This window comes from Oncorhynchus kisutch, linkage group LG19, assembly GCF_002021735.2.
Source record: "Oncorhynchus kisutch isolate 150728-3 linkage group LG19, Okis_V2, whole genome shotgun sequence".
Lineage (NCBI taxonomy): Eukaryota > Metazoa > Chordata > Actinopteri > Salmoniformes > Salmonidae > Oncorhynchus > Oncorhynchus kisutch.
This window is the reverse complement of record NC_034192.2, coordinates 63,500,914-63,513,722: the sequence shown is the minus strand read 5'-3', so window position 1 is coordinate 63,513,722 and position 12,809 is coordinate 63,500,914. Positions and strand designations below refer to the sequence as shown.

The following is a 12,809-nucleotide window of genomic DNA, read 5'->3' as shown; positions in this document are numbered from 1 at the left end:
ATCATAATGACTAAACAAAAACCAGACGTCATGGGTCCTGCAGAACCAGTTCCTCCACACTTTTAAACTGGAAGAACTTGTCCCGATTGCTGTTAAGGATTTTGAGGCTGATTCCCTGACCTGTCAATGTTTATAATTTGCTGTTTTATACTCTTGTGAATTCAAAGTTGTTTTAATAGATTACTTGTAGTTTCTCATGTTGTCTGTCAATTTTTTGTAATGACTTGGTGCTGCCTATCTTGGCCAGGGCACTCTTGAAAAATAGATTAATCTCAATGAGCCCTTCCTGGTTAAATAAAAAAATCCAGAACCTGACAGTTGACAAGGAACTTTGCTAAAATAGTTTTAATTACAGATTTTTTAAAAAGATGGCCAAGTAAAAACACAATAAAGATTATCCCATTTCAAAATACAATTTTGCCACCAAGAAGGTACGCTACGCCAGTCTTAAAGACTAGGGGGTTAAGTGCTCTACAGAAGACAAACAGGGAGCCCATAAGGTTTGGAGACGGAAACAGGTGCCGAGGAAACGGTTCAAAGTATATCGAGACAAATCGTTTACTGTCTCCTCAGCATTTAGAAAGCAATAGAAGAGACGTCAGTGTTTTGACAAGGCAACAGGAAGTGGTTTAAAGTCATGTTGAGGGGGCCTGGTGTGTCGCTGAGACAATGGACGGTCATGTCTGGTTCAGCACTCTCCTTTACTCCGGATGAGAATGTTACTCTTCCGCTCCCTGGGAACACACACACACACAGAGAGTAGAATTTAAAAACAAACAAACACTGAGCAAGAACAAGGCAGGCAGACCCGAACAAGACAGGCACAGAGCAAGAGAAGTCAGTTGTTGAAAGCTTAAGTTGGATACTTACATGTTCTGAAAGCACAGCATGCATTCATTAGAGTAGTTGGTGCCGTCGCTTCCACACACTGGCTCGAAGTTGCGGGGGCACATGGGCAAGTTGTACTGGGAACAGTCAGCCTGTTGGACAAAGACCAGGTTATGTAATAAGTGAGGTGTTGGTAATATAGTGTACTGCGAACAGTCAACCTATTGGACAAAGACCAGGTTATGTAATAAGTGAGGTGTTGGTAATATAGTGTACTGGGAACAGTCAACCTATTGGACAAAGACCAGGTTATGTAATAAGTGAGGTGTCGGTAATATAGTGTACTGGGAACAGTCAACCTGTTTTTTGGTCCAACAGACTATGTAATAAAGGACTTGTCTCAATAAATAAAGCGAGGTATTGGAAACAGTGTTCTGGAATGAGCCAATATGAAGAGAACAGGGTTGTAATAGTGTACTGGTATAACACCATATGAAGAGAACAGGGTTGTAATAGTGTACTGGTATAACACCATATGAAGAGACCATAACAGGGAACAAACCATACCTTCCCTGCTCCTTCCACTGGTGCAGTGCACCTGGGGTGTATTCATTAGTCAGATTCTGTTGCAAAACGTTTTGCAATGGAAGCCAATTACAGTTTATTCTTGGAATCAAACAGAACGTTTGTCCAATAGAAATTCTCGTTTATTGTTAAACATTTTACATGGAGTAAATTGTTAGTTTCAAAACGTTTCGCAACATAATCCGACTAATGAATGTAGCCCTGAATGTAATGTCAACTAAGGAAGTGACTGTAAACATACGGGTGTACTTGGTGAACAACTGAATTTTGTCCAGAGGAAGACCCATACCACAGTTCTACATGAAGTAAACCAGCACATAGAGCAACGCGTTTTAGAAAGGCACGTAGCCTTTCACTACACGAAGTAAACAACGCGTTTAGCCTGCTTACCTCTGTGGTTCCGTCTGGGAGACTCGCTCCTCGTGCCAAAACTAAAAACAGAGAAAGATGTTAAAACGGAAGCTCATTCAATTATTTAAAACGTCAGATGTGATTTCCAATCTAAACGAGAAAAAGGTTAATGTTTTCTCTAGTCAAAAAAATGCGCGTCGGTCGTCATCAAGGCAGTTCGCTGGAGGTATCGACTGTTGTGTTTGTCTAAACTGCTCTTAGAAGTTAATGTGCCGTTTTTTAAATTGTTATTTAATGAAACTATTTGACTGCCACTTGGTACTAACTATGTAAAAGTCAAGATGAACAACACTCACCGGCAACACTGAGAAGGCAAAGCGTCAGCCGTGTAAAGTTCCACATTCTATCCGTTGTGAAGGTGCGTAGGCAGGTGACGCGCCTAGCCACCGGAGCCGTATTTATACCCTGTAGGTCCAACCCAACCGCTTAAGGATCGGCCCCTTTTTTTCAATGTTCGCCTAAAATGACATTCCCAAATCTAACTGCCTGTAGTAACTCAGGCCCTGAAGCAAGGATATGGTTATTATGTGTACCATTTGAAAGGAAACACTTTGAAGTTTGTGCAAATGTGAAATTAATGTAGGAGAATATAACACATTAGATCTGGTAAAAGACAATACAAAGATTTTTTAAAATTATTTATCTTTGAAATGCAAGAGATAGTCCATAATGTATTATTCTAGCCCAGGTGCAGTTTAGATTTTGGCCACTAGATGGCATCAGTGTATGCGCTAAGTTTTAGACTATCCAATGAACAATTGTATTTCTGTTCAAAATGTTCTATCAAGACTGCCCAAATGTGCCTAGTTGGTTTATTAATACATATTCAAGATCATAACTGTGCACTCTCCTCAAACAATAGCATGGTATTATTTCACTGTAATAGCTACTGTAAATTGGACAGTGCAGTTAGATTAACAGGAATTTAAGCTTTCTGCCAATATCAGATATGTCTATGTCCTGGGAAATGCTCTTGTTACTTACAGCATCATGCTAATCACATTAGCCTACGTTAACTCAACCGTCTCGCAGGGGACCCACCAATCCTGAAGAAGTTGGTTCGTCACTAGTTAAACTAGTGAGAACACCACTCAGAGAGACATGTCGCAATGTGTCCTGTACCTTTGTGAGAGTGTTGTGATTAAGCATACCAAAGTGACTTACATCAATTTATTCCCCCCAAAACATCTGGAGGATCTAATATGCAAGATAGTATGGGAACATAGGCTACCCAAGCTGTTCCTTTCTAGATAACAATGATTCTATAACAACAACATCAGCCTATCAGTAGTAGCCCGTTAGCTAGCTATCTAACTACAAAGCTAACCGGTTTGCTAGATACACTATATATACAAAAGTATGTGAACAACCTCTTCAAATTAGTGGATTCGGCTATTTCAGCCACACTGTTGCTGACAATGCTACTTAATATAATGTTTACATACCTTACATCATTAATCTCATATGTATACGTATATACTGTACTCTGTATCATCTACTGCATCTTTATGTAATACATGTATCACTAGCCACTTTAACTATGCCACTTTGTTTACATACTCATCTCATATGTATATACTGTACTCGATACCATCTACTGCATCTTGCATATGCCGCTCTGTACCATCACTCATTCATATATCTTTATGTACATATTCTTTATCCCTTTACACTTGTGTGTATAAGGTAATAGTTTTAGAATTGTTAGCTAGATTACTCGTTGGTTATTACTGTATTGTCAGAACTAGAAGCACAAGCATTTCGCTACACTCGCATTAACATCTGCTAACCATGGGTATGTGACAAATAACATTTAATTTTATTTGACAGGTGTATAAAATCGAGTACACCGCCATGCAATCTCCATAGACAAACATTGGCAGTAGAATGGCCTTACTGAAGAGCTCAGTCACTTTCAACGTGGCACTGTCATAGGATGCCACCTTTCCAACAAGTCAGTGTGTCAATTTTCTGCCCTGCTAGAGCTGCGCCGGTCAACTGTAAGTGCTGTGAAGTGGAAACGTCTAGGAGCAACAACGGCTCAGTCGCCAAGTGGTAGGCCACACAAGCTCACAGAACGGGACAGCTGAGTGCTCAAGCGTGTAAAAATCGTCTGTCCTCGGTTTCAACACTCACTACCGAGTTCCAAACTGCCTCTGGAAGTAACATCAGCACAAGAACTGTTCGTCAGGAGCTTCATGAAATGGGTTTCCATGGCCGAGCAGCCGCACACAAGCCTAAGATCACCATGCGCAATGCCAAGCATCGGCTGGAGTGGTGTGAAGCTCACCGCCATTGGACTCTGGAGCAGTGGAAATTAGTTCTCTGGAGTGATGAATCAATTCACGCTACGCATCTGGCAATCTGTATTTGGCGGATGCCAGGAGAACATTACCTTTCCCAATGAATAGTTCCAACTGTAAAGTTTGGTGGAGGAGGAATAAAGGTCGGGGCTGTTTTTCATGGTTCGGGCCCCTTAGTTCCAGTGAAGGGAAATCTTAACGCTACAGTATTCAATGACATTCTAGATGATTCTGTGCTTCCAACTTTGTGGCAACAGTTTGGGGAAGGCCCTTTCCTGTTTCCGCATGACAATGCCCCTGTGCACAAAGCGAGGGTCATACAGAAATGGTTTGTCGAGAATGGTGTGGAAGAACTTGACTGGCCTGCACAGAGCCCTGACCTCAACCACACCACCTGGTATTGTATTGAACCCAGTTTGTTTCTAAAGGGTTACAACACCACCTGGTATTGTATTGACCCCAGTTTGTTTCTAAAGGGTTACAACACCACCTGGTATTGTATTGACCCCAGTTTGTTTCTGAAGGGTTACAACACCACCTGGTATTGTATTGACCCCAGTTTGTTTCTGAAGGGTTACAACACCACCTGGTATTGTATTGACCCCAATTTGTTTCTAAAGGGTTACAACACCACCTGGTATTGTATTGACCCCAGTTTGTTTCTAAAGGGTTACAACACCACCTGGTATTGTATTGAACCCAGTTTGTTTCTGAAGGGTTACCACACCACCTGGTATTGAATTGACCCCAGTTTGTTTCTGAAGGGTTACAACACCACCTGGTATTGTATTGACCCCAGTTTGTTTCTAAAGGGTTACAACACCACCTGGTATTGTATTTGACCCCAGTTTGTTTCTAAAGGGTTACAACACCACCTGGTATTGTATTAACCCCAGTTTGTTTCTAAAGGGTTACAACACCACCTGGTATTGTATTGACCCCAGTTTGTTTCTGAAGGGTTACAACACCACCTGGTATTGTATTGACCCCAGTTTGTTTCTAAAGGGTTACAACACCACCTGGTAATGTATTGACCCCAGTTTGTTTCTAAAGGGTTACAACACCACCTGGTATTGTATTGACCCCAGTTTGTTTCTAAAGGGTTACAACACCACCTGGTATTGTATTGAACCCAGTTTGTTTCTGAAGGGTTACCACACCACCTGGTATTGTATTGACCCCAGTTTGTTTCTGAAGGGTTACAACACCACCTGGTATTGTATTGACCCCAGTTTGTTTCTAAAGGGTTACAACAACACCTGGTATTGTATTGACCCCAGTTTGTTTCTGAAGGGTTACAACACCATTTGGTTTTGCTTTGATGAGACAGGGAACTCATACATTGTAATAAAATCTCATTGTATGTATACAGATTTCAATCTGAGGTGAGCAGCTGGCCCACAAGTAACATGGCCTTCCTAAACCACTGTTCTAAAAACAGGGACTTGTTTGTATGATTTATGGTTTTATGATTATTCCATATAATATACTTATGAGGGGGGGAATTTATGTTTGTTTTGAAGGGATCAACAATTAAGCATTTGTTTGTTGTTTGTGGACATCAGTTTGCAGGAAGTTTTTCATATGCATACGGAAACCTAAGCCACCAAATGTATTGAAAATAAGATATGGTATTGTAAACCCAAATTTTTTTTGTGTCCTTAAAGTAAAGCTTTTATCCAGGGAATCTTTAAGACTTGGTAAAAATGTGTGAAGTTTAATATAATTTGAATTAAATTAAAATTGAATAGTTCAATACATTAAGCACTGTCCTCGTTCACTCTGTTTAAAGAACATATTTTTGTTCACTTTGTGAGGTTTAGTTTTTCCTATAAAGTTAAACAGCGTCTTATCTAATTGGGAGAAAATACAATCTGTGGAAAGAACTGAAAACTGCTGTTCACAAATGCTCTCCATCCAACCTCACTGAGCTCGAGCTGTTTTGCAAGGAGGAATGGGAAAAAAATTCAGTCTCTCGATGTGCAAAACTGATAGAGACATACCCCAAGCGACTTACAGCTGTAATCGCAGCAAAAGGTGGCGCTACAAAGTATTAACTTAAGAGGGCTGAATAATTTTGCACGCCCAATTTTTCAGTTTTTTATTTTATTTAAAAGTTTGAAATATCCAATAAATGTCGTTCCACTTCATGATTGTGTCCCACTTGTTGTTGATTCTTCACAAAAAATTACAGTTTTATATCTTTATGTTTGAAGCCTGAAATGTGGCAAAAGGTCGCAAAGTTCAAGGGGGCCGAATACTTTCGCAAGGCACTGTAGATTTGGGATTGTCAAGACAAGAGAACACATACGAAGGCCTTAGATAAGCCTTAGTCAGAAAAAGTGGACAAATCTATGTCAAACCATGAGTTTGAACTTGTGTTTTATTGACAACTGGGGAAAGATGAAGGTTCTTCATTATTTCCTTCTCTTTTGTTATTTTTTTTATCCCTAAATAATTCACTGTGTCTTTTGATCTGTCTGGTGTCGTATTGTGTAGAACCATATTAAAGTCTCCCCCAAAATATCAGCTTTGCAGAAGGAAAATGACCTTCGAGTGAATTTGCATTCTCTTCTATATCTTCCAATAGGGTTTTCATTTGCATTTCTTGAATTATAACCCATAAACATTACAGGATAAGAACTGTTTTCCAGCCGTTTCAATTACTAAAAAGATCCCAGTGACCTCTTGTATCAGTCTTAGTTGTTGATACTTTTCCATTCAACTTGTTTTTGAGAACAGCGACCCCTGGTCTGTAATTGTAATAAAAATTTGATTTGATTGGCAGAATGATCTGCACCATGCAATTACATTCGATCCACTGGTCTTTACAAAATTGCACATCCTATGAGCATGAATAGCATTCTTGTAAGAAAATCAAATCTGACTTGTTTAGGCCCTCAATAGATTTAGAGCGTCTAAAACTGAGCGCAGTGACTTGTTTAGGCCATCAATAGATTTAGAGTGTCTAGTACTGAGCAGTGACTCGTTTAGGCCTTCAATAAATTGTGTTGTCTCTGATCATGCATTCAAGGTTCTCGTTCTCTCGTTCGTTTTCACTGTTAGAGACCCAATTATGTTTTGTTGTAGCTCAAGTAAAGATGGTTCTGTGTTTGCTCTCTTTGGTACAGGGCTGAATGGTGAAAAAACGTTTCCATCGGTTGTCATTTCCTGTTCAGAAGTAGCACTCATTGAGCCGGCTCACTGCATTGAGCCTGGTAACAGTCTTCTGGGGCAGGAGTGATTTTCTGACTGTTCTGCTTCTCCTTTTTCCGTTTGTCTCGTTTGATCATTTTACCTTAGGTTAGCCTGCTAGCTAACTAGCTGGCAACAGGTCTAGAAAGTTTTTAAAAAATACAAAAAAACGAAAGATATTCCTGACACACATAAAAGTCACATATAACTATTTAGTCGCGTAGTCTGTTCACAGTTATGACATGAATCGGAAAAATTTGAGAGCAGGCGTCAAAATCCACGAGGAGCGCTCGCTCACATCACATCTGACCAAGTCGCCGTTGGTTACAACATTTGGGCGGCGCATGGCGATGCGGTACGGAGCTCAATAAGCTCTTTGCACGCCCACTAGCCTACATATTTCCGCTAAAATCCCAACCAGACAGCTAGCGAGATGCACATAATGCACCCACAGCAGAGAGAGAGAGAGAAATGATGTGCTGCACAGATCTGCACATATGTGAGGTAGAACATGTAGAGAAATGCTATTTCTTATGCAGGTGACCAACCTATTGCTAATACAGGGCTACAACTCAAAGTAAAGCCTGTGGGGTCCCCTACAGGATAGCTCCTGCATTACACTAACTGCCAAAACCAGCGCACACACATAATCTCCTTTGTAGCTGAGCATTGTGTGCCCGAAGAGGATTCTACGATGACGGACAGACAACTGAGCCAATGGCGGAAGACTACAGACTACACCCCAGCTGAACCAATCCAAAGATCCGATCTTCCAGAATCAACCTACTTTCTGTTCTGTATATTAGTGGTGTACTGATTGTAACGGTCTCTTTGCCTGCTGTTCCATACGAACTAACGGAGGAGCCGTAATTACGCTGTACTAGATATCTTCACTCTGAATAAACTGTTACTTGTCATAAAATTTACCACTTTGTCTGAATCGAATCCTTGACCGGCTCACCCATCTACATATCTAATTTCTAACAAACGCCATTTTCAGGGACCACCTTTTGGCTTGTGAGGGCTCCTATTAGATCTAATGGCAACAACAAAAAGTAAACAAAAGTGCCAGAGAAATTTTAGATTTTAGATTTTCAATCTGATACCAGATGATTCTGTTAAGGTTGTGTTTAAATTGCATCCTAATCTCCCACATTGTAATCTCATTTATTACACTTTTAGTAGAGAGACACCTCAAACAAATATTTTTATTTTAACCTGGTAAATTGACTGAGAACACGTTCTCATTTACAGCAACGACCTGGGGAATAGTTACAGGGGAGAGGAATGAGACAATTGTAAGTGATTAGGTGGCCGTGATGGTTTGAAGGCCAGACTAGGAATTTATCCAGGACACCAGGGGTTAACACCCCTACCCTTACGATAAGTGCCATGGGATCTTTTAGTGACCACAGAGAGTCAGGACATCTGTTTAACATCCCATCTGAATGACAGCACCCTTACACCATTCACTAACCTGGGATGTTTTTTTTAGACCAGAGGAAAGGGTGCCTCCTACTGGCCCTCCAACACCACTTCCAGCAGCATCTGGTCTCCCATCCAGGGACTGACCAGGACCAACCCTGCTTTGCTTCAGAAGCAAGCCAGCAGTGGGATGCAGGGTGGTATGCTGATGGCTACTAAAAGTCTACTAAATCCAATTTTCCAGTAATATACTACAGTGTTTTGACCTGGCTGTGGCAGAGAGAGCAGATAACAGCCATTAGAGATAGTGTTTCTGCTGAGGCTGTTAAGGTGTGAAGGACATGCGGCATTGGATGTTGAAGCAACAGATAAATATGTGTGTCCTGGTGCCAATGAAGCTCTCAACCTGCTCTACTGCAGCCCCGTCTATGAGAATGGGGGTGTGATGTGTGATGTGTGTGTGATGTTCGAATAACATTTACAAACAATTTGATATAAATTGTACATTTAAATCATCACTTGAGAGTATAAAAATCACTTTTGATGTACAGTGCTTTGCAACCAACAACTTACCGCTGGTTTGGTGCTTGTTCACTGGAACGATTCTAACTGGAACATCCCCCCTCGTAAGCAAGCTACGCAAACCAGCCAATAAGATGCCATGTTGAGTAGGTGAAGGCAAGACAAACTCAAACCAAAAACCCATTGGCTTAACAATAAAGTGGCAAGGGGAATCACCAATATAACCCTGTTACATGAAGAAGGCTCAACGGTGCCTCTTCAACCTCAAGAGACTGAAGAAATTTGGCTTGGCCTCTATCACAGCCTGGTATGGCAATTTCAACATCTGCAATTGCAGGGCTTTGCCAGAGGGTGGTGCTGTCAGCCCAATGCATCACTGGGGGCACACTACCTGCACTCCAGGACATCTACAGCACCCGATGTCACAGGAAGGAAGAGAAGATCATCAAGGACAACAACCACCCGAGCCATGGCCTGTTCACATCGCTATCATCCAGAAGGTGGACCCAGTACAGGTGCATCAAAGCAGGGACCGAGAGACTGAAAAACAGCTTCTTTCTCCAGGACATCAGACTGTTAAACAGCCATCACTAGTCTACCTTCGCCCAGGACCCTGCCTTGAACCTTAGTCACTGTTACGGCTACCACCCGGTACTCTACCCTTGCCTTGAACCTTAGTCACTGTTACAGATCCCACCCGGTACTCTACCCTGCCCTGAACCTTAGTCACTGTTACGGCTACCACCCGGTACTCTACCCTTGCCTTGAACCTTAGTCACTGTTACAGATCCCACCCGGTACTCTACCCTGAACCTTAGTCACTGTTACGGCTCCCACCCGGTACTCTACCCTGCCTTGAACCTTAGTCACTGTTACAGATCCCACCCGGTACTCTACCCTGCCTTGAACCTTAGTCACTGTTATGGCTACCACCCGGTACTCTACCCTGAACCTTAGTCACTGTTACGGCTACCACCCGGTACTCTACCCTGAACCTTAGTCACTGTTACGGCTACCACCCGGTACTTTACCCTGCCTTGAACCTTAGTCACTGTTACGGCTCCCACCCGGTACTCTACCCTGAACCTTAGTCAATGTTACGGCTCTCACCCGGTACTCTACCCCGAACCTTAGTCACTGTTATGGCTAGCACCCGGTACTCTACCCTGCCTTGAACCTTAGTCACTGTTACGGTACTCTACCCTGCCTTGAACCTTAGTCACTGTTACGGCTACCACCCGGTACTCTACCCTGCCTTGAACCTTAGTCACTGTTACGGCTACCACCCGGTACTCTACCCTGCCTTGAACCTTAGTCACTGTTACGTCCACGACCCGGTACTCTACCCTGCCTTGAACCTTAGTCACTGTTACGGCTACCACCCGGTACTCTACCCTGCCCTGAACCTTAGTCACTGTTACGGCTACCACCCGGTACTCTACCCTGCCCTGAACCTTAGTCACTGTTACGGCTCCCACCCGGTACTCTACCCTGCCTTGAACCTTAGTCACTGTTATGGCTACCACCCGGTACTCTACCCTGAACCTTAGTCACTGTTATGGCTACCATCCGGTACTCTACCCTGCCTTGAACCTTAGTCACTGTTACAGCTACCACCCGGTACTCTACCCTGCCTTGAACCTTAGTCACTGTTACGGATCCCACCCGGTACTCTACCCTGAACCTTAGTCACTGTTATGGCTCCCACCCGGTACTCTACCCTGCCTTGAACCTTAGTCACTGTTATGGCTACCACCCGGTACTCTACCCTGCCTTGAACCTTAGTAACTGTTATGGCTCCCACCCGGTACTCTACCCTGCCTTGAACCTTAGTCACTGTTACGGCTACCACCCGGTACTCTACCCTGCCTTGAACCTTAGTCACTGTTACGGATCCCACCCGGTACTCTACCCTGAACCTTAGTCAATGTTACGGCTACCACCCGGTACTCTACCCTGCCTTGAACCTTAGTCACTGTTATGGCTACCACCCGGTACTCTACCCTGAACCTTAGTCACTGTTACGGCTACCACCCGGTACTCTACCCTGCCTTGAACCTTAGTCACTGTTACGGCTACCACCCGGTACTCTACCCTGCCTTGAACCTTAGTCACTGTTACAGATCCCACCCGGTACTCTACCCTGAACCTTAGTCACTGTTACGGATCCCACCCGGTACTCTACCCTGCCTTGAACCTTAGTCACTGTTACGGATCCCACCCGGTACTCTACCTTGCCTTGAACCTTAGTCACTGTTACGGCTCCCACCCGGTACTCTACCCTGAACCTTAGTCACTGTTACGGCTACCACCCGGTACTCTACCCTGAACCTTAGTCACTGTTACGGCTACCACCCGGTACTCTACCCTGAACCTTAGTCACTGTTACGGCCACGACCCGGTACTCTACCCTGAACCTTAGTCACTGTTACGGCTACCACCCGGTACTCTACCCTGAACCTTAGTCACTGTTATGGATCCCACCCGGTACTCTACCCTGAACCTTAGTCACTGTTACGGCTACCACCCGGTACTCTACCCTGCCTTGAACCTTAGTCACTGTTATGGCTACCACCCGGTACTCTACCCTGAACCTTAGTCACTGTTACGGCTACCACCCGGTACTCTACCCTGCCTTGAACCTTAGTCACTGTTACGGCTACCACCCGGTACTCTACCCTGCCTTGAACCTTAGTCACTGTTACAGATCCCACCCGGTACTCTACCCTGAACCTTAGTCACTGTTACGGATCCCACCCGGTACTCTACCCTGCCTTGAACCTTAGTCACTGTTACGGATCCCACCCGGTACTCTACCTTGCCTTGAACCTTAGTCACTGTTACGGCTCCCACCCGGTACTCTACCCTGAACCTTAGTCAATGTTACGGCTACCACCCGGTACTCTACCCTGAACCTTAGTCACTGTTACGGCTACCACCCGGTACTCTACCCTGAACCTTAGTCACTGTTACGGCTACCACCCGGTACTCTACCCTGAACCTTAGTCACTGTTATGGATCCCACCCGGTACTCTACCCTGAACCTTAGTCACTGTTACGGCTACCACCCGGTACTCTACCCTGAACCTTAGTCACTGTTACAGATCCCACCCGGTACTCTACCCTGAACCTTAGTCCCTGTTACGGATCCCACCCGGTACTCTACCCTGAACCTTAGTCACTGTTACGGCTACCACCCGGTACTCTACCCTGAACCTTAGTCACTGTTACGGCTACCACCCGGTACTCTACCCTGCCTTGAACCTTAGTCACTGTTACGGCTACCACCCGGTACTCTACCCTGAACCTTAGTCACTGTTACGGCTACCACCCGGTACTCTACCCTGCCTTGAACCTTAGTCACTGTTACGGCTACCACCCGGTACTCTACCCTGAACCTTAGTCACTGTTACGGCTCCCACCCGGTACTCTACCCTGCCTTGAACCTTAGTCACTGTTACGGCTACCACCCGGTACTCTACCCTGCCTTGAACCTTAGTCACTGTTACGGCTCCCACCCGGTACTCTACCCTGCCTTGA

At 44.0% G+C, this 12,809-nt stretch overlaps 1 protein-coding gene across 1 annotated transcript; it reads right to left on the bottom strand.

Annotated features, from left to right (window-relative positions):
* Positions 1 to 326: 326 nt before the first annotated feature.
* On the bottom strand, positions 327 to 2,242 carry LOC109880138 (serine protease inhibitor Kazal-type 1-like). The gene is made up of 4 exons (XM_020472375.2): positions 2,121 to 2,242; positions 1,804 to 1,844; positions 871 to 980; positions 327 to 734 (listed from the first exon to the last, which is right to left on the bottom strand). The coding sequence occupies exons 1-4, from the start codon at positions 2,164 to 2,166 to the stop codon at positions 689 to 691; spliced, it is 243 nt and encodes an 80-aa protein (XP_020327964.1). The 5' UTR covers positions 2,167 to 2,242; the 3' UTR covers positions 327 to 688.
* Positions 2,243 to 12,809: the final 10,567 nt, after the last annotated feature.

What these genes read in the sequence shown, in the direction of transcription:
- LOC109880138 (XM_020472375.2), bottom strand. Translation starts at nt 2,166, where the DNA reads ATGTGGAACTTTACACGGCTGACGCTTTGCCTTCTCAGTGTTGCCG. An exon ending in TCCCAGACGGAACCACAGAG is followed by an intron (nt 981 to 1,803) that starts GTAAGCAGGCTA and finishes TTTGTCCAACAG; the next exon opens with GCTGACTGTTCCCAGTACAA. An exon ending in ATGCTGTGCTTTCAGAACAT is followed by an intron (nt 735 to 870) that starts GTAAGTATCCAA and finishes GTGTGTTCCCAG; the next exon opens with GGAGCGGAAGAGTAACATTC.